Source organism: Babylonia areolata, chromosome 21 (assembly GCF_041734735.1).
Source record: "Babylonia areolata isolate BAREFJ2019XMU chromosome 21, ASM4173473v1, whole genome shotgun sequence".
Taxonomy (NCBI): domain Eukaryota; kingdom Metazoa; phylum Mollusca; class Gastropoda; order Neogastropoda; family Buccinidae; genus Babylonia; species Babylonia areolata.
Window position 1 is genome coordinate 53072894 of NC_134896.1, and position 27500 is coordinate 53100393.

Genomic DNA, 27500 nt, shown 5'->3' on the forward strand with positions numbered 1-27500 from the left:
GCTTTGATCAACTGATTCTGCATGCTCGGATTCATTTTCAACATCACTATCTGTAGCAAAATCATCCGATTAGAATTCCACCTCACTATCAGAGTAATCATTGTCATACTCTACTTCCGATAAATCATCAAGCATATCAATTACTTGCTGTGTTGTGTACAGCTGTTTTCTTGCACATTTTGTCCCAGATTTCTGCCCTGACGGGCCAGGTTGAGACTCTGAACGCTTCAAGTGTTTACGCACCGCTCAACCAGTGGCTGGGCATTATGTCATTTTTCTCTGCCACCGGTAAAGCGGTGGTCAGGGCTCAAAGGGTTTAATACCAATTATTTGCAAATTTTGGCTCAGGAGCTCAGGCAGAAGGGTTAAAATTGCTCAGGAACTCAGGGCTCAAAGGGTTAAACCAATTACTGAGAGAGATATATATAGATGAGCTGCTAAGGGAGGTCAGATTTGACATTTACACCAGTCTCGGATCATATCACCCACCCCCCAAAAATGAGGAATGGCTCTCTACATGGGAGGGTAAAACAACAAGTGTACAGACTGATGCAAGAACTCACTGACAAATTTGTATTTGTATTTCTTTTTATCACAACAGATTTCTCTGTGCGAAATTCGGGCTGCTCTCCCCAGGGAGAGCGCGTCGCTACACTACAGCGCCACCCATTTTTTTGTATTTTTTCCTGTATGCAGTTTTATTTGTTTTTCCTATCGATGTGGATTTTTCTGCAGAATTTTGTCAGGAACAACCCTTTTGTTGCCGTGGGTTCTTTTACGTGCGCTAAGTGCATGCTGCACACGGGACCTCGGTTTATCGTCTCATCCGAATGACTAGCGTCCAGACCACCACTCAAGGTCTAGTGGAGGGGGAGAAAATATCGGCGGCTGAACTGTGATTCGAACCAGCGCGCTCAGATTCTCTTGCTTCCTAGGTGGACGCGTTACCTCTAGGCCATCACTCCACTGTTACTGTGGCAGTGGAGGTCTACAGAAATAAAGAAGAACCTCACAAGGACCTCAGACTGTTGAACAGTGGTGTGTCTGTGTGCACAACTGATGTGCATGTGTGATCTGAACAGTCTTGGGGCCTAATGCTTGATTTTCATGCGGCTGTAGTAAAGCATTAATGGAGTATGAATATGAATTTGAATTGATGTTTTGTTGTTGTTGTTTTGTCAGAGCAGGGTTTTTCACACACCCAGACACACACACATACACACGCGCACACACACACACACACACACACACACACACACACACACACACACACACACACACACGTACGCACGCACGCATGAACAGAGAGAGAGAGAGAAATGCCATTAAAAACAACAACAAAAATTTCACATTTGCAAAGAAGTTTGTTTCCCTTCCAGTTTTCAGTCAAACACATTTGACATTATAATTCACCATCACGACAGAGGTGGTGACTGTTGTTTTTTTGTGTGTTTTTGTTGTTGTTGTTGTTGTTGTTTTTTCCAAGCACAGAAAACACACTAAAAGAAACCTTGTATGTGTGTGTGTGTGTGTTGGTGTCACCAACAGGAGGAGATAAAAGCACGCATGTCAGCAGAGGAACGCCTGAGAGAGGCCGAGCGGTCACTGACGAAGCTGGACAATGCGGTTCAAACCCAGACCCCCAACATTGAGGACGACGTGCGAGAAGAGATGACCACCAGCGTGAAGAAGCTGAAAAGTAAGCGACCCAGAAATCATCGTCATGACAACTCTTTGGGGCTTATAAATACGCACTCAGAAGATCAAATACACACGCTAAAGATCCTGTAATCTCTGTCAGTGTTTGGTGGGTTATGGAGACAAGAACATACCCAGCATGCACAACACTGAAAGCTGAGTATGGCTGCCTAAATGGCGGGGTAAATGAACAGAAACGGTGATACACGTAAAATCTTGCATGTCTGTATGTGTGTGTGTGTGTATCTGAAACCTGATTGAATGACACAGGAAACGAATGACGAGCATCCGAATGTTAGCTGTCAGTCGGCTCTACCCATGTAGGCAGCCTTTTGTGCAAGTGACTGTGTGTGTAAAGTGCTTAGAGCTTGGTCTCTGACCGAGGATAGGTGCTGTATAAGTTCTCATATCATCAACACTAAATCATCATCATGACACCTGTTAGGGGTTGATGAATTACAACCGAAAATCATCATCATGACACCTGTTAGGGGTTGATGAATTACAACCCTAAATCATCATCATGACATCTGTTAGGGGTTGATGAGTTAAACCAAAAATCATCATCATGACACCTGTTAGGGGTTGATGAATTACAACCCTAAATCATCATCATGACACCTGTTAGGGGGTTGATGAATTACAACCCTAAATCATCATCATGACATCTGTTTGAGTTTGATGAATTACAACCGAAAATCATCATCATGACACCTGTTTTGAGTTGATGAATTACAACCCTAAATCATCATCATGACACCTGTTTGAGGTTGATGAATTACAACCCTAAATCATCATCATGACACCTGTTAGGGGTTGATGAATTACAACCCTAAATCATCATCATGACACCTGTTAGGGGTTGATGAATTACAACCCTAAATCATCATCATGACACCTGTTAGGGGTTGATGAATTACAACCCTAAATCATCATCATAACACCTGTTAGGGGGTTGATGAATTACAGCCCTAAATCATCATCATGACACCTGTTAGGGGGTTGATGAATTACAACCGAAAATCATCATATGACACCTGTTAAGGGCTGATGAATTACAACCCTAAATCATCATCATGACACCTGTTAGGGGTTGATGAATTACAACCGAAAATCATCATCATGACACCTGTTAGGGCTTGATGAATTACAACCCTAAATCATCATCATGACACCTGTTAGGGGTTGATGAATTACAACCCTAAATCATCATCATGACACCTGTTAGGGGTTGATGAATTACAACCCTAAATCATCATCATGACATCTGTTTGAGGTTGATGAATTACAACCGAAAATCATCATCATGACACCTGTTTTGGGTTGATGAATTGCAACCCTAAATCATCATCATGACATCTGTTAGGAGTTGATGAATCACAACCGAAAATCATCATCATGACACCTGTTAGGGGTTGATGAATTACAACCCTAAATCATCATCATGACACCTGTTAGGGGTTGATGAATTACAACCCTAAATCATCATGACACCTGTTAGGGGTTGATGAATTACAACCCTAAATCATCATCATGACACGTGTTAGGAGTTGGTGAATTATAACCCTAAATCATCATCATGACACCTGTTAGGGGTTGATGAATTACAACCCTAAATCATCATCATGACACCTGTTTGAGGTTGATGAATTATAACCCAAAATCATCATCATGACACCTGTTTTGGGTTGATGAATTACAACCATAAATCATCGTCATTACACCTGCTAGGGTTGATGAATTACAACCCTAAATCATCGTCATGACACCAGTTAGGGGTTGGTGAATTACAACCCTAAATGATCATCATGACATCTGTTAGGGGTTGATGAATTACAACCATAAATCATTATCATGACATCTGTTTTGGGTTGATGAATTACAACCCTAAATCATCATCATGACACCTGTTTTGGGTTGATGAATTACAACCCTAAATCATCATCATGACACCTGTTTTGGGTTGATGAATTACAACCCTAAATCATCGTCATGACACCTGTTTGAGGTTGATGAATTACAACCCTAAATAATCATCATGACACCTGTTAGGGGTTGATGAATTACAACCCTAAATCATCATCATGACACCTGTTTGAGGTTGATGAATTACAACCCCAGACTTAATGAATTACAACCCTAGACGTAATGAAGATGGAACCCCAGTGGAGATGCCGGGGTTCTTTCAGCATGAGTAGCATCGCCACCTTCTGGAAGTTCTGTGCTGGAAATTTTCTCTTTTTTATCCTTTTTATCCCTCTCTTTGGTTCTGCCTTTTTTTTCTTCCTTTACTGTTGTCTCCATTTTCTGCCGTCCCAGTCCATTCACCCTGTCTTTTCTCAAGCAAGCCTTGACACTTTTTTCTCTTTTCCTCAGTCTGTGATGTACTATCTGTGCTGTTTTGCTCTAGCGATTAGGTAGTGAGATGTAAACACTGGGATGGGCACTAGCTGCCCATTCTGCAGTGTTATTTGCCTATATGGCCTTTTTCATGTATTTTTTGTTTGGCTTTTAATTATTGTTTTTTCCTTTTTTTTTTTACAATTTTTTGTAATCTGCGGATGATAAATTAAGCGGAATGGCTGGCGTCCTCAGCACGGCCTAGTCTTATTTGCCATAAGGAACTAAATGGTTGGGATACCGTGTCATGAACTGTGTTTTGTGGGTTTGTTTAAGTGTTGTTGTTTTTTTTGTAGATGTGACAGTTTTGTGTTGATGTGGTAAAGCATTTGTATGGTTTGACAGTCCTGATATGGCCCTGTGCGGTCGGCTGTACTGTAAGCAATAAGAATAAGAAATGAAGATGGAAAATGGAATGACTTTTCAGCCCTTGAGGAGTCAAGAAACTGGAAAGTAAGAGACCCAAAGTCACCATTATAACGACTGTTGAGGCCTGTAAATCAGAACTAAAGGAACAGAAAACAACATAGGGAAGATGAAAAATGGGAGCTTTTTTTTTTTTTTACCCTGTAAAATGGGAGCTTTTTTTTACCCTGAAAATGTGAAGAAGCCGAAAAGTAAGCAACCCAAAATTGTCATCATCATCAGAACTGTTTGGGGCTGACGAATTTACCACCCAAAACATAGAAATAGGAATGCCTATTTATCTCACTCACTGCCGACAAAGTTTTTGTTATGCTTTGTGATGGGGGAAAAAAAAAAAAAAAAAATCCAGCAAAAATAGAGGGTGGGGGGGGGGGATCTTGTCTGTAATTTTAGTTCAGTTTGTATCTCTCCCAGACTATTGAAGATAACACAGAGAAGAAAAAAGAGTAAGTATAAAGAGTAAGTATCACCTTGCTGCATTTGTACTATCACCACCATCAGAAATGATAAAATAATGCAATTTACACTTGTGTGCATACACACACGCACACACACACACACACACACACACACACACACACATGCTTACACATGCTTGATCATAACATACTCCCCTCAGTTTGTTCACAAAACACACACACAGACAGAGACAATATAGAAATTTTTGCTTACTCTTGCTTTTTGTTGTTGTTGTAAACATACAAACATTTCTAATTAGAAACTTTTCATGTTTTTTCATTTGTCCATTTTGTTATCACAGAAACATTTATCATAAAACAAAACCCAAAAAAAAAACACCGCACACCTTTTTATATTGATAATTAAATGTCTTTGTTTTTTCTCTCCCTTCGAACCACCTGTTCACAGGTTTCTTTGAAGAACTGGCTATGGAGAGCATCATCTCCGCTCAGAAGCCTCTGATCGTGAGAAACGCTGTCACATCCTGGAAGACGATGGTCAAACGCTCCAAGACGGTCAAGTATGAACACTGCAAACAGATGAGAAGTAAGTGTTCATGAAACATGCTGAACTTTGTCGTTTATCCAGATACTTAGGTGGTTGGTTTTTTTGTTTTGTTTTTTTGTTTGTTTTCGATTTCTTGTGGTATTTAGATACTTGGCTGGTTGTTGTTTTTTTGTGGTGTGTGTTATTTTCTTATTGTTTGTATGGCTTGTGTCTTTTCACTCTCCACTATTTAATGTCATTATTTGGAAGGAATAAAAAAAGTTTTACGTCTTGTCACACCAGCTGGTGATTGCAGACGTCTAATTAAAGTGAAAATTTTCACTTCTGTTGGAGGGCAGTGTCCCTCTTCATATGGCTTGGAGGATGTATTGTTTTGTATGGAATCATATTTACTTTTTTGTCACAGCAGAGAGTCCTCTCTCTGTAGTGTTGAGGCAGCTGTCCCTGAGGAAATAGGTTATTTCAAGGCATTTTAGTCAGTTGATCACCTCCTGTGTAGAAAACAAAGCCTGTTAGGTTATTTCAAGGCATTTTAGTCAGTTGATCACCTCCTGTGTAGAAAACAAAGCCTGTTAGGTTATTTCAAGGTATTTAGTCAGTTGATCACCTCCTGTGTAGAAAACAAAGCCTGTTAGGTTATTTCAAGGTATTTAGTCTGTTGATCACCTCCTGTGTAGAAAACAAAGCCTGTTAGGTTATTTCAAGGCATTTTAGTCTGTTGATCACCTCCTGTGTAGAAAACAAAGCCTGTTAGGTTATTTCAAGGGATTTTAGTCTGTTGATCACCTCTTGTGTAGAAAACAAAGCCTGTTAGGTTATTTCGAGGCATTTTAGTCTGTTGATCACCTCTTGTGTAGAAAACAATTACAAAGCCTGAGGAAATAGGTTATTTCAATGGCATTTAGTCAGTTGATCACCTCCAAAACAAAGCCTGTTAGGTTATTTCAAGGCAATTACTCAGCTGATCACTTCCAAAACAAAGCCTGTTAGGTTATTTCATGACATTTAGTCAGCTGATCACCTCCAAAACAAAGCCTGTTAGGTTATTTCAAGGCATTTTAGTCTGTTGATCACCACCAAAACAAAGCCTGTTAGGTTATTTCAAGGCAATCAGTCAGTTGATCACCTCCAAAACAAAGCCTGTTAGGTTATTTCAAGGCATTTAGTCAGTTGATCACCTCCAAAACAAAGCTTGTTAGGTTATTTCAAGGCAATTACTCAGCTGATCACTTCCAAAACAAAGCCTGTTAGGTTATTTCAAGGCATTTTAGTCAGTTGATCACCTCCTGTGTAGAAAACAAAGCCTTTTAGGTTATTTCAAGGCATTTTAGTCTGTTGATCACCTACAAAACAAAGCCTGTTAGGTTATTTCAAGGGATTTAGTCAGTTGATCACCTCCAAAACATAGCCTGTTAGGTTATATCAAGGGATTTAGTCAGTTGATCACCTCCAAAACATAGCCTGTTAGGTTATTTCAAGGGATTTAGTCAGTTGATCACCTCCAAAACAAAACCTGTTAGGTTATTTCAATGCATTTAGTCAATTGATCACCTCCTGTGTAGAAAACAAAACCTGTTAGGTTATTTCAGGGCATTTAGTCAATTGATCACCTCCAAAACAAAGCCTTTTAGGTTATTTCATGACATTTAGTCAGTTGATCACTTCCAGTGTGGGAAACCAATCCTAACAGATCATTGTTGTATTGTTAGAGGCTTCCTCTGCCAGTGTTCCTGACATCTCAAAAGTGGGCAGTGTGTGAGAGGAAGGTAACTCTTGCCTATTTTTAGTCCTCACTGAATATTAACTCCCTTTATGCATGCATTGTTTGCTAACCCAAAGAGTTGTTTTGCACTGGTTCCTTCTTGTTTGTTTTTTTATTTTAGCAGAGCTGCACAACAATGAAAATATTGTCTGATGGGAAAGAAAAGAATAATATGAACTGCATAATCCAAATGGGAAGAAATAGACTGATTGTATTCTTAACATGGTATATGTTTATTCATGACTTGAAAAAAAATTATTTAAAAAAAACAAACAAACAAAAAAAAAACAGACCAAAAAAACACAAAACACCAGCGGAAATATGGTATAGTGTTGATCCAAATGTGATAGTATACTGCAGACCGAACTGTTAGGAAGTAAGGAAAGTTGACAAGTTTTTGTTCAACATAAAAGTGTTTGTTTGCAGCATACAATCTACATGCCCTGATGGCTTCAGTGCTTCTTGTTGTTGGGTCATCACTGAATTAAATATGTAGTCGATGGGCACAATAGCCGAATGGTTAAAGCGTTGGACTTTCAATCTGAGGGTCCCGGGTTCGAATCTCGGTGACGGCGCCTGGTGGCTAAAGGGTGGAGATTTTTACGATCTCCCAGGTCAACATATGTGCAGACCTGCTAGTGCCTGAACCCCCTTCGTGTGTATACGCAAGCAAAAGATCAAATACGCACGTTAAAGATCCTGTAATCCATGTCAGCGTTCGGTGGGTTATGGAAACAAGAACATACCCAGCATGCACACCCCCGAAAGCGGAGTATGGCTGCATACATGGCAGGGTAAAAACGGTCATACACGTAAAAGCCCACTCGTGTACATACGAGTTGCAGCCCACGAACAAAGAAGAAGAAGAAATATGTAGTCAGTGGAGTTTGAACGGTAAACCGAGATGTTCAAAGTTTCACCTTGTTTTTCAGGCATGAGTCAAAAACTTGTAGATTTGAACCCAGACTTATCATCATTTTAATACTGTTTTTCACATTTTTATTAAAGATTTTATGCATAGTAATGGTTTTTGTTATTGGAGGCATTGGTTAACAGGTGTACCTTCTTCTTCTTCTTCTGCGTTCACTCATATGCACACGAGTGGGATTTTACGTGTATGACCGTTTTTACCCCGCCATGTAGGCAGCCATACTCCGTTTTCGGGGGTGTGCATGCTGGGTATGTTCTTGTTGCCATAACCCACCGAACGCTGACATGGATTACAGGATCTTTAACGTGCGTATTTGATCTTCTGCTTGCATATACACACGAAGGGGGTTCAGGCACTAGCAGGTCTGCACATACGTTGACCTGGGAGATCGTAAAAATCTCCACCCTTTAGCCACCAGGCGCCGTCACCGTGATTCGAACCCGGGACCCTCAGATTGACAGTCCAACGCTTTAACCACTCGGCTATTGCGCCCGTCTAACGGGTGTTCCATGATGTTCACCACAACACAGACAGAGCAATCTTGAATGATTTATACGTACGCATGTCTCCCTTTTTAAGGGGAAAAAAGTGCGTTCCATTCTAAGAAGCAGTGATTTTGGGGGGATTTATTTTTATATTTCATATCCTTTTAGTCTCTGCACTGACAAAAAAAACCAAAAACAACACGTTGTTCAGCAGTTACTTCTCCTTTGGTTCGCACTCTCTTTTTTTTTTCTTTTTTTTTTTTACCCCAATTTTTTCTCAATATTGAGGTTTGATTTTGATTTTTTTTTTTTTTTTTTTTTTTTTTTTTTTTGGTAGTGTATGGCAGTACTTGTGTCTGATATTCGATCTTTTCCAGGTTAAAAAAGAAAAAAGGTTTTGAGTCTTACTTTTTCATTGTAATGGTATGATGGTAGATAATATACAGATAGGCTGTAGATAAAATAGATGAGTGAATAAATAACAGAAATTGGCTGCAGATGTGTGTGTGTGTGTGTGTGTGTATATATATATATATATATATATATATGAATATCAGCATATGTAGAAAGACCTATTTAATAAAATCTGTACATTATTTTGCATTTCTAAGTGTTTTTATTTTTTACCCTGTGTGTCACACTTTGGTACCCAGCTTTGGAGAATGACACGTATATAAATAGAGGCTGTAAAAGATAAATAAATGAATGAATGAATGAATAAATGAATGTATACTTGAATTAGTTGTAGATAAGAAATAAAGTAATAGGCTGTAGGTAAATAAATGAGTAAATATTTACTGACTGTAGATGATAAATGAATGAATCGACTGTGCATGAATAGATAGATAGATAAGTAAATGAATACATAAATATGTTTGCTGCAGACAAAATACAAAATAGGCTTGTGAACAAATTGATAAATAAATTGGCTGCACATAGATAAAAAAAGTTAGTAAATGAATAAGGAAAAATAATAGATTGGCTACGGATGGATAGTTAAAAAAGAAAAAATGAACAAATAAATCAATTGATATATAGATAAAAACAAATAAGTAGTCTGTAGCTAAATGAATAAGTAAATAAATAAATAAATTATAAATCTGTGGTGTTTGACAAATTGGCTATGGATAGATAGTTAAGGAAGAAAAATTGAACAAATTAACAGATAAATAGACAAACAATTAAATAATCAGTAGCTTAATAAACAAATAAATAAATGAATTATAAATCACCTGTATTTGACAAACTGGCTATGGATAGATAGTTAAACAAGAAAAAATGAACAAATCAGTTAATAGATATACAAATAAGTAGTCTGTAGCTAAGTAAATAAATAAATAGATAGATAAATGATAGACGTGCTGTGTTCGACAGAGTCATGGACCCCTGACGGTCAGCGATCACGCCAACAGGTGCGTCGTGCTGTGACGTCCGTCAGCCCCAGTTCGCTGAGCGGCTACAACAACAGGAACAGCAGCACTCCCACTGGGGTAGCTGATAGGGTGGCATTTGAGGATCAGATTTAACCCCCCCACCCCAAAAAATTCCCCTCCCCCCCCCACACCCCCCTGCAATGTCTTCCACATGAATGTTGATGATTCATCTTTTTTTCTTTTCCTTTTTAAAATAAAATTTTAATTCTTTTTTTAAGTTTTTTTAAAATTAATTTTCTTATTTCAGATATAAAACGACAAAACGAAGGTGAGAAAAAAAAAAAAAGAAAGGGAAAAAAAAATTTGACACAGCAATGCCTCCGTTATATTCTTAATGTTGGTTTGTTATGGTAGACAAAGTTTTCTTATCTCCCTCCCCAAACCCTTTCTGAGAGAAAAGTCTGTTGTTAGGGGAAAAGAAAAAAAGATTAAAAAAAAAAGAAGAAGAAGAAGAAGAAGAAGAAAAAAAAAGACACTCCTCATGATGAATAGAGCATAAAGCTGACTTTTTTTTCTTTTCTTTTTTTTTTTTTACCTTTTTTTTCCCCCTTTCATGTTCTGATCAGTTGATTGAAACAAAATTTTATTCAGTAAATATGTCACACATGTACAGATAGACAGCGGAGCAACAACAAGCTAACAGCTTATATCGTGCTCAGGAATGTGATTAAATACATTTGTTTCGTTTGACGGCTGGTGGACGCTACACAATTGCGATTATGTTGAAATACACATTTTCCAACTGCATATAAACAACAGTCATTGCAGACATACATTGTTTCCCCCCTTTTTCTTTCTTTCTTCTTTTTTTTTTTTTTTTTTTTTTTTTTTTTTTTTTTTTTTTTGAGCCACCGTGGAGTATATTTAAAGAATTTACAATGAATATAAACATCAATTCTGATCAGTTGTGCCATGATTGACAGAGTATAAAACATGTATGGATAATATTTTTTTTGTTTTTGATATGAGAAGAAGGAGACCACATGACAAGTATTGTTTTGAGTTTGAGATTGAGTTTAATGTTTTTGTTACAAAGGTTCCCCCCCCCCCTCACCCCCCCCACCCAAATCCTCTTCAGCCCATCACCATTCCTCAACTGTCCGTTTCTTTTTTTCTTTTTTATTTTTTTTTTTTATCTGCAAGCATTTACTGTACCTGGTTGTACCCTGAAGCGTTTTTTGTGTGTCTGTGTTTTGTGTTCTGATACTTTCCACCATGTATGGTATTATCAAGAAATTTGGCTTGTGTGTGTGTACGTGTGTGTGGTGTGTGTGTGTGTGTGTGTGCGTGCATGTGTGTGTGTGTGTGTGGAGAGAATATTAACCCCTTGACTGCTCATCAGTGAAGGGTGTCATTTCACTGTGGTGCCGTGTGGCTGGGCCATTACCTGTCTTCAGCTCTTGGGGTTTCTGTCGGGGGTTACCTTGCCCTTAGCTCAGGGCCCAAAGACCTGCCCTGTGAGCATGGAGGGGGTTGGGGGGAGGGGAGAGTTGTAAGCCCACAATTTCTCGTAATCCCACAAATTCTCTTCACTTTGAGAGAAATCGTGGGATTGCGAGAAAGTGTGGTCGTTCCCCTCCCACATTTTCTCTTAATTGCAAGAAATTGTTTGGTGCGCAATATGTGAGAAAGTGTGAGAAGCTCCCTTTACTTTTTATCAAAACTATTTCCTTTTGTCATTCGGAGTTGGTTTCTTGTTTTCATCCAATGCAAATCTAAGAGAAAAATGAGAGAGAAAAAGAAACGAGAAATGGGGGGGCGACGATAACATCGATTATGATCATCTCAGTGGCGCTAGCAAAGACGTCAACAGAAATAGATTTGTCTGAACGCAGTGACGCCTACTTGAGCTACTGATACTGATACTGATGGAGAAAATCGTTCGGGGATACAAAATAGTTGATCGCAATTAATGTGAAGATGGGTTGGTGGAGAGAGCTTTGCTGAGCCCAAAATTGTCACCTGCTGAAATTGTCGCTAGTGACAGTTGCAGCTTCATTTTCTCAGTGAGGTGTCACCGTGTTTGGACAAATCCATATACACTACACCACATCTGCTAGGCAAATGCATGACCAGCAGCATAAGCCAATGTCCTAGTCAGGCCTTGAATGCATGCATTATATCTATGTACCGATCAGAGTCAGGCCCAACACTCGGCTTATATCACAGATTGACATAAGTTTACATTTGGGCCAACAGCAAAGTGAGAGCTGTATTACCAGTGGTTTCTCCAGTCAATGGGAAACCATTTACAGCTTAGTCTTTTGTGAAGGACTATGACTCTCAAACTAGGAGGCAAAATTGCACTGGCTCTTAGTGCTGCAGCCTTGTGGGCTAGCTGGCCTTTGGGAACCATCCCAACGCCGACTGTCCTAAAACCCTCTTGGCTGAGAGAGTGAGGATGTAACTTGGGGCAAGACACTCTCCACTATAATCAAATTCTAGCCCAAATAGTCGGAACAGCAGTTGCCTCCTCTGCTGTTCTGATGGTCATAGTCGGACACGACTGACTATCATATATATATCATATATATCTGATGGTCATAGTTGGACACGATTGACTATCATATATATATCATATATATCTGATGGTCATAGTCGGACACGACTGACTATCATATATATATCATATATATATATGTACCTATCAGAGTGGATCTCTTCTTCAGAATGTTGCCAGAGGACAACACTTATGTTGCCATGGGTTCTTTTTCACTGTGCCGCGTGCACGCTGCATACTGGAACTCGGTTTATCATCTCATCCAAATGACTAGCATCCAGACCACCACTCAAGGTCTAGTGGAGGGTGAGAAAATACTAGCGAGTGTGGGATTTGAACCTGTGTGCTTAGATTCTCTTGCCTCCAAGGCAGATGCGTCACCGCTGGGCAACACTTCATCAAAATGAAATCTGTTGCCCATTGCGACAAGTTTGAGAGAGACATGACGTGTTTTGAGAGCACGAACTATTGGGCAGAATTGTTGCCAGCAATGATTTTGGCAAGCGATGATTTTGAGCATAGCAGAGGTTTAAAGAGTATATTCCCCAAAATAAGTTCTAAAGAACACATCCAAGAACAAGTTAATGTGGACAGTTGTACATTCCACTTTACGGATGTCTCACTTTCCCGTCACCATCCCCCCCCCCCTCACCACCCCCACCCCCATTCCCCCCTCTCAGAGATTTACAGCCAATTCCTTCAAGAGTTATTATGAGAAGTTTACATAGAGAATTTTTGTATGTTGCTTTTCACTGCACTTTTTTGTTGTTGTTTGTTTGTTCCGATCTTGGTACAAGTTTGTGCGTTTATTTTGTGAGAAGAAAGTCAACGACATTTTGGTTTTATCTTATTTTGTGGCAGTTGCCTTTTTCTGAATTGTTGGTGACAGGTGTATTTTTCTGGTAGCTTTTTGCCTTTGAAGTGTTACTGTTACTTTCACTGATGTTTATATTCTGTTATATGTATTTTTGACTCACTTGTGTAAACAAAGTGAGTCTATGTTTTAACCCGGTGTTCGGTTGTCTGTGTGTGTGTGTGTCCGTGTGTCTGTGTGTCCGTGGTAAACTTTGACATTGACATTTTCTCTGCAAATACTTTGTCAGTTGACACCAAATTTGGCATAAAAATAGGAAAAATTCAGTTCTTTCCAGTCATCTTGTTTAAAACAATATTGCACCTCTGGGATGGGCACAAAAAAATTAAAAAAAGAAGCCCAATTATATGCAAACTGCATTTACTGTTATATTTATATTTTTGGTATTCTCTAAACGTGGCACTTTGACCTCTTATTCTGACACAACAACAAGAGGAGTCATTATTATCATTTTTTTGTTCAAACAGGAACTTCTTTTGCTAAGCATGGAATTTTTATTTATTTTGCAAACGTTTTTGGTGCAGATAGTAAAAAAGGGAAATTACTCTGTAATTAATGCTAGGGGACTTAATTTATCACAAGTGAGTCTTGAAGGCCTTGCCTCTCTTGTATATTTTTGTAGTTCAAGCCGCTCCCATGGGGTTGCCAGGGGGCTCTTTGAGTGTAAACGTATCTCCACCTTCTGAAAGTTCTTTGCGAGCAGTTTCCTCTTTTCTGTCGCTGTTTATTATTATTTATTTATTTATTTATGTAATTTTATCTATTATTTATTCACCTTTTTTTCTTCTTCTTTTTCTCAAGGCCTGACTAAGCGCGTTGGGTTACGCTGCTGGTCAGGCATCTGCTTGGCAGATGTGGTGTAGCGTATATGGATTTGTCCGAACGCAGTGGCACCTCCTTGAGCTACTGAAACTGAAACTGAAACTGTCACTGTTTGTTTCAGGCTTTATCCGTTTCTTTCTGTCTTCTCTTCCTTTCTTGTTTTCTGTCGTGCTGGTCTGTTCATCTTTTTTTTTTTTTTTTTTCTAGAAAGCCTTGAACATTTTTGTGTCTTTTTTCAGGACTTGGTAACGGGGCATTTTTGCAGTGCAGTATTCATTTTTTGCGTCTTGGATGTGTGAAAATCTCTCTGGCATATTTTGGTTTTGTATGCCTGTTATTGTACTTAATGATGTGTGTATGTGATGTGTTGTTATCTGTGTGTTTAGGTTACTTTTCTTTCTTTCGTTTTTTTTTTGTTTTTTTTTTTTTTAATCCTCTGGTGGAATATTGATGGAATGTTCAACGTCAGAGGCATGCTGTGGGGTTTATGTTCATGAGCATGACTGTATTTGTGCCTTACTGTACTAGTGGAGTGATGGCCTGGAGGTAACGCGTCCGCCTTTGAAACGAGAGAATCTGAGCGCACTGGCTCGAATCATGGCTCAGCCGCCAATATTTTCTCCCCCTCCACTAGACCTTGAGTGATGATCTGGACGCTAGTCATTCGGACGAGACGATAAACCGAGGTCCCGTGTGCAGCATTCACTTAGCGCACATAAAAGAACCCATGGCAACAAAAGGGTTGTTCCTGGCAAAATTCTGTAGAAAAAATCCACTTCGATAGGAAAAACAAATAAAACTGCACGCAGGAAAAAATACCAAAAAATGGGTGGCACTGTATTATAGCGACGCACTCTCCCTGGGGAGAGCAGCCCGAATTTCACACAGAGAAATCTGTTGTGAAAAGAAGAAATACAAAATACAAATACAAATAGTGATGACAATAATGATGACAATAGTGATGGCAATAGTCGAAGACAGATAACATGATTTGGTGAGTACCTCTTGAGTGCATGTACCAGCTTTGTCTTGAATCTCAGTGTATGTATATTCTGTGACAAAAACTTTTCATCTGTGTTTTTCAGCGTGCTTTGTGCATTACAGCGTTCTGGCTCATGGGGTTGACTGGTTTGTTTTGATAGATGCTCACCTGTACAGGTGTGCTTGCAGGTGTGTAGATGTTTGTGCTCGAATGCTCAAGTGCTCAAAGGTGGTGCACATCTCTTGACGTATTTATATACCAATATGCGTATGGAAACGAGCAAAATCACATACAAACGCATGAAGAAAAAGAAACAGAAATGGTGCTTTTATGGAACTTTAGGTGTGTGGGCTTTTTGTTGTTGTTTTTTTTTTAATGGGGTAATGATTACTATCATGGTGTGTTTTTTGTTTATTAGTCATTATTGTGCTTTTAAAGCTGTAAAACGTTTTTGATTTTTATTTAAATCCAAAAACAATATGTTATCAGCTTTTGATTAATGTTTTTTTTGATAATACTGCTTTTTTTTCATGTAGCATTTTACTTGTGAGCTCAGTAGGGTCATCACCTTTTCTTTGGGAATGCAATAATGATGGAGTCTCCTGTCGGTCCGACGGATGAGTAGGCAGGCAGGCTTATCTGTCGGTGTGTGTCCTCATATGGGAGAAGAGGCCGATTCTGGATGTGCAGCACTTCCCACGGGTGTTGCAAGGGGAAACGTCTCCAGAAGTTGAGTCCTGCTTCCTTCGCTCACACTTCTCCTTAATGGCCAGCATTCTTTTGTTTTCAAACGTGCCTGACCAGCACAGGTGACTTTTTTTTTAGTGAGAAGGAGTTGTGCAGTCCCTTCCCCACTCTCTCGCCTACCGACGCTCACAGTCCCACAGGTGCAGATACTGCCACGTGTAGGACGGCCTTGGCAGGTGCAGGTTTTTTCTACGGAGCTCCGTCTCCTAGGGGGACTTCCAGCCAAGGATAAGAGCTCCCCCTGCCCTTTGGTCATCCTCTTCCGCCTTCACAGCCGTTGGGAAAGGTTTCCTTCTCCGCCTGGTCCGTCGTTGGGAGACTTCACATGCGGCAGGTAGTATTGGGTTACATGGTACCAGTAGCAAGGGCTATGCCCCTGACCTGACACACCAATAATAAGACTGGTTCAACTGCTGTTTGTTCATTTTTCGAAACTGTGAATTCTACATTTATTTCTGTTTTGCTCATGTGGCTGAGACTGCGCAGTGAAGTCACTGTAAACATGTTTTCGGTTTACCAGTGACATGGGGCTGTGAACAACAAGGCATTTCAGTATTCTCTTTTGGAATATCCGTGTGTGTAAATATATATATATATATATATATATTTTTTTTTTTTTTTTTTTTTTTTTTTTTTTTTTTAAATCAAAGAAGGTGCTGCACAGGCGTGCGGAAGGGAAGGACTGTAAAGTTCGGACTATTGAGCACACTGTTAATGTGCATGCGTCATTGTATTTTTCATTGTGAACGCCCAGGGCTTTTGTATCATTAGATGGGGCGTACCAAATGCCCTTTTATCATTATCATTATTTTACCGTAAAGGTTTCAAAGCCTCAGCACAGAAACACTTTCACTGTTTCTGTGTTCTGTTGCTGTGCTTGGCTATTGCATGTTATGTGTTCGTTTTCTTTTACTTTTCCATTGGCTGACTCTGTCGTTCATTGATTGAGAGAACAAAGAACCCAGCTCAACAAGGCAGATACATGCTGGAAGGTTTTCCAGCACTGTTCTGGTATTTCAAGCATTTCCTCCACGTCTTTTTTTTTTTTTCTCTGTAAATGGCAACCAGTACTTATGTACCGTTTAGTATTATTTTTGTGTATGGGTGTTGTTGGTACTGAGTGTAACACTGTCTAGTGTTGTATTTGTGTATCAGTGTTGGCACACAGTGATGACTTTTCTTCCAAGTGTTGCGGCATTTCACCTTCTTTTTTTTTCTTTTTTTTTTTTCATCTTCTTAATAATGTTTTGAGCATTTCACTTTTTTCACATGTTTGTTTTTGTTTGTTTTTTTAAACGTTTCCACGTGGTTTGAAAGTCTTTGCACTATTCTGATTTTTTTTTTTTTTTTTTTTTTCATGTAACTTTGTTATATCAGCTTGTGTGGACAAAGATTTTTTTCCCCACTAGAATGAGGGCCCTGTTTATCAGTTTAAATGTGAATTATCTTCCTTCTCTCAGTCCACATCACATGGTTATATCACATGAAAACTCACTCATGTAATGAAAGGCAGTTAGAGGCTGCCATGTGATAGCAGGTTCCTCAGAAGTTTCGTGTTCATGCAGTATTGGAGGGATCGCCTAGGAAGCGAGAGAATCTGAGCGCGCTGGTTGCAATCATGGCTCAGCCGCCGATATTTTCTCCCCCTCCACTAGACCTTGAGTGGTGGTCTGGGCGCTAGTCATTCGGATGAGACGATAAACCAAGGTCCCGTGTGCAGCATTCACTTAGCGCACGTAAAAGAACCCACGGCAACAAAAGGGTTGTTCCTGGCAAAAATTCTGAAGGAAAATCCACTTCGTTAGGAAAAACAAATAAAACTGCACGCAGGCAAAAATACAAAAAAATGGGTGGCGCTGTAGTGTAGCGACGTGCTGTCCCTAGGGAGAGCAGCCCGAATTTCACACAGAGAAATCTGTTGTGATAAAAAGAAATACAAATGCAAATACAAATTATATTGAATCCAATAGCAATACTGTTTGTCATCCAACACAGAAACTCTTCCATGTGCCTGTGTCAGATACTTTGTGAAGTACCCAGCTACATTCGTTTGTATGTATGTTTGTTTGTTTTTCTGCACAGCTGGATCTGTCTGTCATTCTGTCAAACCGATATATATATATATATGAAAAAATGAAAAGTTGTAGGTTTGGAAACCAGCATATTAAAACAGTGATAATGACTCTCAACTCTTGTAAAATGTGTCAGGCAAAAAAGAAAAAAAGAAGAAAAAAAAACCCCAAACTTTTCAGTACTTGGGATGTGTTCCTGTACAGCTGTCATGCGCCTGTATGCGAGCTGATGACTTTTACAACCGCAAAGCATCAAGCGCCTATGTCCTGATGGAGGGGCAGTTAGTATGGTTGTTTTTTTTATTGTCAAACATTGGATAGAGTCTTTTTTTTTCTGTGGCATTGTTATCCCTTATAATGGCAGAATATTCTGGACTGTGTTTGACAACCAAGACTAAAAAAATAACAAAACAAAAAAATGATATATATGAAAAAATGAAAAGTAGTATGTCTGCAGAATCTGTGTGTTGCTGGTGTAAGCTTTTCAGTTTCCTCAAAATCTGTTTTCCCTCCTTGGCTGGTGGGTTCTGTTTGTTCAATACATATTTCACAGTGACTGTTGTTACAAAGTATTTTCACAGACTCACATCGAATACGGCAAAGTTCAAGTTGTAGTAGGTTCTAATGTTTCCAGATTACCATGACACAAGGTCTCCAGAATTTTTCTTCAAAAAGAATCCTGTGTGCCTTATCAAGTCCAGGTGCGGGACTTAACATTTCCATTATATATATATACATATACATGTGCATGTGTATATGTTGTTTATTTTCTGTAGTGTTGGTTTCTGATGTTTTTCTTGAAATGGTCTGGCATCCAGTGTCTCTATTTTTTTTTTTTTTGGGGGGGGGGGGGAGGGGGGGTTGTAGTGTAAGTGTTGGTTTCTGACGTTTTTCTTCTAATGGTCCAGCATCTAGTGTCTCTGTGTTATGGTGTGTTGTTTTTTTTGGGGGGTTGGGGAGGGGAGGGGGGGGGGGGTTGTAGTGTAAGTGTTGGTTTCGGATGTTTTTCTTTAAATGGTCCGGCATCCAGTGTCTGTGTTATGTTGTTTTTTTTTTGGGGGGGGGGTGTTTTTTTGGGGAGGGTGTTTGTAGTATAAGCGTTGGTTTGACGTTTTTCTCCTGACAGACTTTGCCTCCAATGTCTCGCCCCCCACTGATGTGGGCCCAGATCTCTTGGGACTCTCAGATTCCTTTTCTCGCTGATTTCTCCATGTCCTTGATGTTTCCCCAACACCACAGTCATTGTTGTATTCGTCATGGCAACTTGGACAAATTATTTCGTGTCATCAGTGGTTTCCATATGAGCTTACCATGAATTCTGTAAGAGTTTGTTTGTTGTGTGTTTGAATGGCAGAATCAGGGATTAACTTTTGATGCCTTAACAACGAAGTTTAAGCGGTATTGTTGTTGTTTTCAGAGATCAGAATTGATGTACCTGCTCTCATTCCCCTCTGCCCATTTTAGTGTACTTTTTTTTTCGGTCAGATGCTGTATGTGTGTGTGTATGTGTTCATCTTTATGATCATCAGTTCAGTTCTGTTGTTGGTGGGGTTTTTTTTTTGTTGTTGTTGTTTTTCTTTCTTTCTTTATTTATTGGGGTTTTTTGTTGTTGTTGTTTTTAAAGGCCTGACCAAGCGTGTTGGGTTATGCTGCTGGTCAGGCATCTGCTCGGCAGATGATGTGTAGCGTATATGGATTTGACCGAACGCAGTGACGCCTCCTTGAGCTACTGGTACTGATACTGTCGCTGTTTTTTTTTTTTTTGCCAGTGATTAGGGCATGTACTGTTTGGTAAATCATACAACACAGTGATTAGGGAGTGTACTGTTTGGTAAATCGTAGTGATTAGGGAGTGTACTGTTTGGTAAATCATAGTGATTAGGGAGTGTAGTTTGGTAAATCATAGTGATGAGGGAGAGTACTGTTTGGTAAATCATACAACACAGTGATTAGGGAGTGTACTGTTTGGTAAATTATAGTGATTAGGGAGTGTAGTTTGGTAAATCATAGTGATGAGGGAGAGTACTGTTTGGTAAATCATACAACACAGTGATTAGGGAGTGTACTGTTTGGTAAATCATAGTGATGAGGGAGAGTACTGTTTGGTAAATCATAGTGATTAGGGAGTGTAGTTTGGTAAATCATAGTGATGAGGGAGAGTACTGTTTGGTAAATCATAGTGATTAGGGAGTGTAGTTTGGTAAATCATAGTGATGAGGGAGAGTACTGTTTGGTAAATCATACAACACAGTGATTAGGGAGTGTACTGTTTGGTAAATTATAGTGATTAGGGAGTGTACTGTTTGGTAAATTATAGTGATTAGGGAGTGTACTGTTTGGTAAATCATAGTGATTAGGGAGTGTACTGTTTGGTAAATCAGTGATTAGGGAGAGTACTGTTTGGTAAATCATAGTGATTAGGGAGAGTACTGTTTGGTAAATCATAGTGATTAGGGAGTACTGTTTGGTAAATCATAGTGATTAGGGAGTGTACTGTTTGGTAAATCATAGTGATGAGGGAGAGTACTGTTTGGTAAATCTTACTACACAGTGATGAGGGAGTGTACTGTTTGGTAAATCGTACTACAGTGATGAGGGAGTGTACTGTTTGGTAAATCATAGTGATGAGGGAGAGTACTGTTTGGTAAATCATACAACACAGTGATTAGGGAGTGTACTGTTTGGTAAATCATAGTGATTAGGGAGTGTACTGTTTGGTAAATCATAGTGATTAGGGAGAGTACTGTTTGGTAAATCATAGTGATTAGGGAGTGTACTGTTTGGTAAATCATAGTGATGAGGGAGAGTACTGTTTGGTAAATCATACAACACAGTGATGAGGGAGTGTACTGTTTGGTAAATCATAGTGATGAGGGAGTGTACTGTTTGGTAAATCATAGTGATGAGGGAGAGTACTGTTTGGTAAATCATAGTGATGAGGGAGTGTACTGTTTGGTAAATCGTACGTAACAGTGATGAGGGAGTGTACTGTTTGGTAAATCATACAACACAGTGATGAGGGAGTGTACTGTTTGGTAAATCGTACTACAGTGATGAGGGAGTGTACTGTTTGGTAAATTGTACTACACAGTGATCAGGGAGTGTACTACTTGGCAAATCGTGCAACACAGTGGACAAACAGCATTGCAGAAAGGGCAGGAAACCCATTTGCAGAGACCCAGGTATCAACAAGCAACAGACAGACCTGGAGCTATGTGGTGAACAGTTCTTCTGTGTGGTGCATGCCCCACTGACTTCACAGAGTTAGTGGGAATATGACCGTGTCGGGACTGAACAGTATGGAATACCTTGAATCTCTCATCCCAACCAAAGCTGATTTTCGACGGGTGCAGCAGCTGAGTGGTTAAAGCGTTAGGACTTTCAATCTGAGGGTCCCGGGTTCGAATCACGGTGACAGCGCCTGGTGGGGTAAAGGGTGGAGATTTTTCCGATCTCCCAGGTCAGCATACGTGCAGACCTGCTAGTGCCTTAACCCCCTTCGTATGTATACGCAAGCAGAAGATCAAATACGCACGTTAAAAGATCCTGTAATCCATGTCGGGATTTGGTGGGTTATGGAAACAAGAACATACCCAGCATGCACACCCCCAAAAACAGAGTATGGCTGCTTACATGGCGGGGTAAAAACGGTCATACACGTAAAAGCCAACTAAGTACATCTGAGTGAACATGGGAGTTGCAGCCCACGAAGGAAGAACAAAACTAAACTGTTTTTCTTACACCTAGATTTTCTTTCTTTTATCTCATCTTTTCTTTTTCTGAACACTTTCTACTAACTGAACAAGCACATTTTCAGGAAGGGGCAGAGATGTTTGTTTCCTCATGGAAGGCATGCGTTTTGTTTGCTTTGTCTGTTGTTAAGTTTATGCACTGAAATAATGTGATAGATTTATTCCTAGTCATATTATCTTTGTGTGCGGGTGTGTTGGCAAGAGGTGAGAAGGCAATGTTTGGACAAAAGAAAAGGGTTGAAATAATGGCTGAAGAGATTAAACATGAAAATATTTACTTACATTAAATCGAGTAAAAGGCAGTCATTGTGACATCGAATGAAGTAGTACACACACACATATATATATTTTTTTCTTCTTCATTCTGCACGCATCATTGCTAATACCATTGGAAACAGTGATGGTGGCGTTTTGTTGTTTGAAAAAAAAATCTTTGGCACAAGAATGTTTTTTTGGCTGTCCATATGTGGAGACCTAAAAGTGTTATCCCTGATCTTCAGTTCTAACTCATGAAGGTCTGATCTTTTCGTACTCTTTGCTTTGGTTCTGTTTATTATATGCCATCCATGTCTCCTTTTTTTAAACATGTTTTGAGAAATGACTAAAAAGCACATGGGGTAAAACCTCTTTCTTGACCTTAGGGTCTCGGACCAAGCTCAGGTTAAAATGATTGGTTGTTTTCATTATCAGGAGTTCAAACCGTGATGTCCATCAGTTCAAGCAACATCGTAAGTGGTCCAGCAGTTTTGTGAGGAATCAGCAATACGTGGATGCAAGCACACATGTGCGTGCAACCCCCCAAACCCCCTTCTTGCCTTCCCCGTCCGTCCCTTTACACATGTCTATCTTGGCCCTCTTGTTAAATGAACCTTTTTTCTGGTTTCAGAGACAGTTTTTCCTTCGTTACCAACATTTCGTGTGGCACAGCAGTGCTTTGTAGATGGTGTATTTGAATTTTGTCTCTAATCATAGCTTGCTTTTTCTTCTTCCATGGTGTCAAACAAGCATTGTGGTTTTATTATTCAAGTTTTCAGCCATTTATCAGCATTGAATTGTTTTGAATATATTGATTTTTTTTCTCTTGAATACGTTTGTATTTTCTGTGGGGAGGTACTCCTTTCGTTCTTCCCTGTTTTTTTGTTTGTTTTTTTTGTTTTTTCCAATCTTCTTTACGATGCAGGCACAAGAAAAATCAAACTGAAAGAGTGACTTTACATCATGTTTTAAAAGCCATACACATTTATGCAAAGGTATTTGAAGATGAGTATTTTGATACATTTCACAGAAATAAAATGTGCACTTTGTATTGTCTATAAATTATGTGTGTGAGGGTGAGTGTGTACTGATTGGTTGGGAGAGAAAACTGAACTTTAATCAATAAGGAAATTTCAATATTCTTAAAAGAATATTCTTTTTTTCACTTGTGCGTAAGTAACACACAATTTTTGACATAAGAATGTACACACTCACACGCACATGATATATACGTATATTGGACAGTCTCGAAATACGGATCTGTATCATGATCTTTTAAACAATTAATAATGTGCCGACATGAAAATGTTTATGACACTTTACAGGATCTTTCATTTGCATACACATTTACATACATGTACATATATACACTGTATCCAATGTACATAAGGCTGCTCACATTAATGGCCACCATGGTACACTGCTATGTACATGAAGATGATTGACACATACACTACCACAATGAAACATACACACCTGCAGAGAGGCTTTAAAATTAAACGTGGTGCCGCATTGTGGTGATACGCTATGCCTGGGGGGAGGAGCCCTAATTTCACACACACAGGGAAAATCTGTTGTGTCAAAAAAAAGTCATATAATACAATTACAAAACAATATAATACAATGCAATACAAGTGAGTCAACAGGAAAAAAAAAATGGTTTAGACCACACAAATGAACATACACATGCATGCTTGCATGCACACACACACACACGCACGTACACACACACATGCACACATCACACCACCTGTCCCCCGTTCTCAAGAAAGGGAAAGCCCAATACGAGATACCAACACAAAACGTGAGATGGGAGAGGAACTCGGAATGACAAGGAAGAACAACAACAACGCACATTATGTCATCAAAGACATCTCCCCCTGCCACAAAACACCTCCCTAACCAGCTCAGAATTTGCTTAGTATTAACGCAAATCTCTGACTTAGGAAGGGGAGTGTTGGGGGGTGGGGGGGGGGGGGGGGGGATTGAAAAGAAAAGAAAAAAAGATCATTGCTGAGGATGTATCTTTGTCTCCACAAAGATGATCTTCCCTGCGCAAAGTCAGCCTAAAAATCATAGCGACCTAACATCGATGGTTCCCTGCGCACTGCCGACGCTGGAACTGTGACGGACGAACCCGGGTGTGGCCATGTATGGAGGAATCTAAATGAGCGGCGTGGGAGTAATGCCACTGAAACGGTGTAGATGATTGGGGGGGGGGGGGGGGGGGGGGGGGGGAAGTTAGCCTAAAAAGGAAATTCTTCCAAAAATTACGTTGAAGTAACATACTTATCGTGACCCACTGGTGCAGACTCCGGAAGGGGTCTGACATTTCTGTCCTGTGCAAACTACTCCGCTTTTGCGAAGAAAACGAAAGTAACTACGGCCGATAACCTCCTGGAAGTAGGTAACCTCCCCTGTGCCCCCCTAACTAGCGCCCTCTTTTTTCTTAGGTCAATGCTGAATAGGAATCTTCTCAATGTTAAGAAATCTTAACCTAGCTCTGGAAGGAAAAAAAACAAACTATCATCGCTCTGGACGTATCTAAATCGCCGGAAAGCTGATTTTCCGGGCGCCCAAGTGTTTTTTGTTTTGTTTTTTGTTTGTTTCTTTGTTGTTTTTCATGGAGAGGGGTGGGGGCAGGAAAAAGGAAATCTATCATAGAAAAGAAATCAATCTATCACTGCTGAGGACATATCTCATCTCCACAAAGCTGATTCTCTCCACGCCTATGTGCTTTGGTTTTTTGTTTGTTTGTTTTTCTTGTTTTTTTCCTGGGGGCAGGAAAAAAATCTATCATTGCTCAAGATATATCTTCATTTCCACAAAGCTCTTTTTTTCTGTGCCCAAGTGTATTTTTTCCCCTGGGGGCTTTTTCCCCCATCCCTTGATGAAAAAGAAACCCCCCCCAAAAAAAGATAAAAGAAAGAAAATCTATCAAAAACAAGAAAACAATCTCTCACTGCTCAGGGCTAATCTCAGTTCATCTCCACAAAGCTGATTTTCTCCACACCCAAAATGGGGGGGGGGGGGGTTCCTGGGGATGGGGAAAAAGGTTAAAAAAAATAAAAAAAGAAAAGAAAAGAAAATCTATAATAAACCAGCAACCAATCTCTCACTGCTCAGGACGAATCTTCATCTCCACAAAGCTGACCTTCCCCGCGCCCCACACCTCGTCCCCGTACAGCCACATGATGCCGTCAGACTCTCGGGAGTAGGGGGCGTTGAGGTCACACACCCTGCACTTGGCGTACCACCACGCTGACCGGTAGTTTGCGGCGCAGTGACCGTCCACCCAGTCGTCATTGTCCTGGTTGGAGGCTGAGAAAGCCTTGTTGTCATGCACGAACAGGCCGTCCCCTGCAGCGAAAGGGTTAATTATTAAGATGAAGCAGTCACAGAGAAAACAGTTTCAGTTTCAGTAGCTCAAGGAGGCGTCACTGCGTTCGGACAAATCCATATATATATACGCTACACCACATCTGCCAAGAAGATAGACTGACCAGCAGCGTTTAACCCAATGCGCTTAGTCAGGCCTTGAGAAAAAAGAAAAGAAAAAAAGGGGTGAATAAATAACAGATAAATACATAAAAAAGAGAACTACTACTAATAATAATAATATGTATAAGGCGCAAAAACTTGAAGTCAACTATAAGCGTACATAAATAATTTTTTTTTTTTTTAAAGTAGTAATAATCATCATAATAATAATAATAACAATGAAAGTCTATTCAAGGAAAGAAAGGGTTACAGTGAAAGAAAAAGCTCAAACATATTCAAGAAAAGAAGAAAGAGTTAAAATGTCTTCGGGAAAAGAAAGAGCATCAAGAAATTAAGGAAAAGGGAAAAAAAAAAGAATTATAAAAGAAATTAAGGAAAAGAAAGAGTTGAAATAAAATCAGGAAATGAAAGAGTTAAAATATATTCACCAAAAAAAAAAAAATTACTGCAGTAATGCCGATTACCTTTTCTGGTAAGAAATGTTTGTATAGTTGTACCGTGCATGTTAAACTTTTTTTTTTTTTTTTTTTTTTTTTTTGCACATAGAGAAATCTGTTCTGACAATAAGTAGTAGTACAATACAGTACAACACAGTACAGTACAACATAATGCAGTACGATACGGTACATTATGATACAATACGATGCAATACAACACAATACAATCACCAATATTATGTGTGGTGGGACTTCAAAACAAAATTTCTGTTCGACAATACAATACAATACAGTACAGTAGGTATTGTACAGCACAGTAAAATACAACACAACACAACACATCACAACTCCATCCCACCTCCCTCCTTAGATATCTCCCAAACCTGTCCCCCCCCAGGCCCCCCCCCCCCCCCCCCCCCCGTCCCACCCTTCACCCCCTCTCTTCCACCTCCACCAATCCATATATATATATATATATATATATATATATATCTGTGTTTGTAGATGCTACGCCACATCTGCTAGGCAGATGCCTGACAGCAGCATAACCCAACGCGCTTCGTCAGGCCTCGAGTGCATGCATATATATTTGTGTTCCAATCAGAGTGGATTTCCTCCGCATAATTTTTTTTTTTTTTTTTTTTTTTAACCAGAGGACAACACTCTTGCATTTGTATTTGTATTTTGGATTTGTATTTCTTTTTATCACAACAGATTTTTGTCTGTGTGAAATTCGGGCTGCTCTCCCCAGGGAGAGCGCGTCGCTACACTACAGCGCCACCCTTTTTTTTTTTTTGTATTTTTTTCCTGCGTTGCTGTTTTATTTGTTTTTCCTATCCAAGTGGATTTTTCTACAGAATTTTGCCAGGAACAACCTTTAGTTGCCGTGGGTTCTTTTACGTGCGTTAAGTGCATGCTGCACACGGGACCTCGGTTTAGTCATCTCATCTGAATGACTAGCGTCCAGACCACCACTCAAGGTCTAGTGGAAGGGGAGAAAATATCGGCGGCTGAGCCGTGATTCGAACCAGCGCGCTCGGATTCTCTCTCGCTTCCTAGGCGGACGCGTTACCTCTAGGCCATCACTCCACTGTCGCCGTGGGTTCTTTTTCAGTGCGCCAAGTGCGTGCTGCACACAGGACCTCGGTTTATCATCTCAAATGCAAGACACTCAGTTTGAATTTCCAGTCAAACTTGGGGAGAAAAAAAAAGGGCGAGGGCCGCGGGATTCGAACCCACACCCTCAGGGACTGTGTACTGGTTCCCCCAAGACAGCAACACAGTACGGACAGACAGACACATTCAGGACCAGAACAAACCACCACCTCAAAGACACTGTGCTGGATGTGCTTGCAAGGGGCCTCCAGCCAGCAGACACGATCCTGATCCATAAGCAGATGGAGGGTGGGGGGGTGGGGGGGCGAGGGGGGGGGCGGGGAGGGAAAGGGTGGGGTTGG

The 27500-nt window shown here is 39.9% G+C and overlaps 2 protein-coding genes across 2 annotated transcripts in view; one reads left to right on the forward strand and one right to left on the reverse strand.

Annotated features, from left to right (window-relative positions):
- The window catches only part of LOC143296648 (uncharacterized), a 35074-nt gene extending 24880 nt beyond the window's left edge, over positions 1 to 10194 (forward strand). The window contains exons 12-14 of the mRNA XM_076608678.1: positions 1549 to 1699; positions 5392 to 5529; positions 10043 to 10194. Coding sequence (XP_076464793.1) covers positions 1549 to 1699; positions 5392 to 5529; positions 10043 to 10194 — 441 coding nt within the window. The remainder of the gene's footprint in view (positions 1 to 1548; positions 1700 to 5391; positions 5530 to 10042) is intronic.
- Positions 10195 to 25186: 14992 nt separating this feature from the next.
- Positions 25187 to 27500, reverse strand: part of LOC143296075 (uncharacterized) — a 26554-nt gene continuing 24240 nt past the window's right edge. The window contains exon 9 of the mRNA XM_076607829.1: positions 25187 to 25465. Within this exon, the coding sequence (XP_076463944.1) occupies positions 25221 to 25465 (245 nt within the window). The 3' untranslated portion in view covers positions 25187 to 25220. The remainder of the gene's footprint in view (positions 25466 to 27500) is intronic.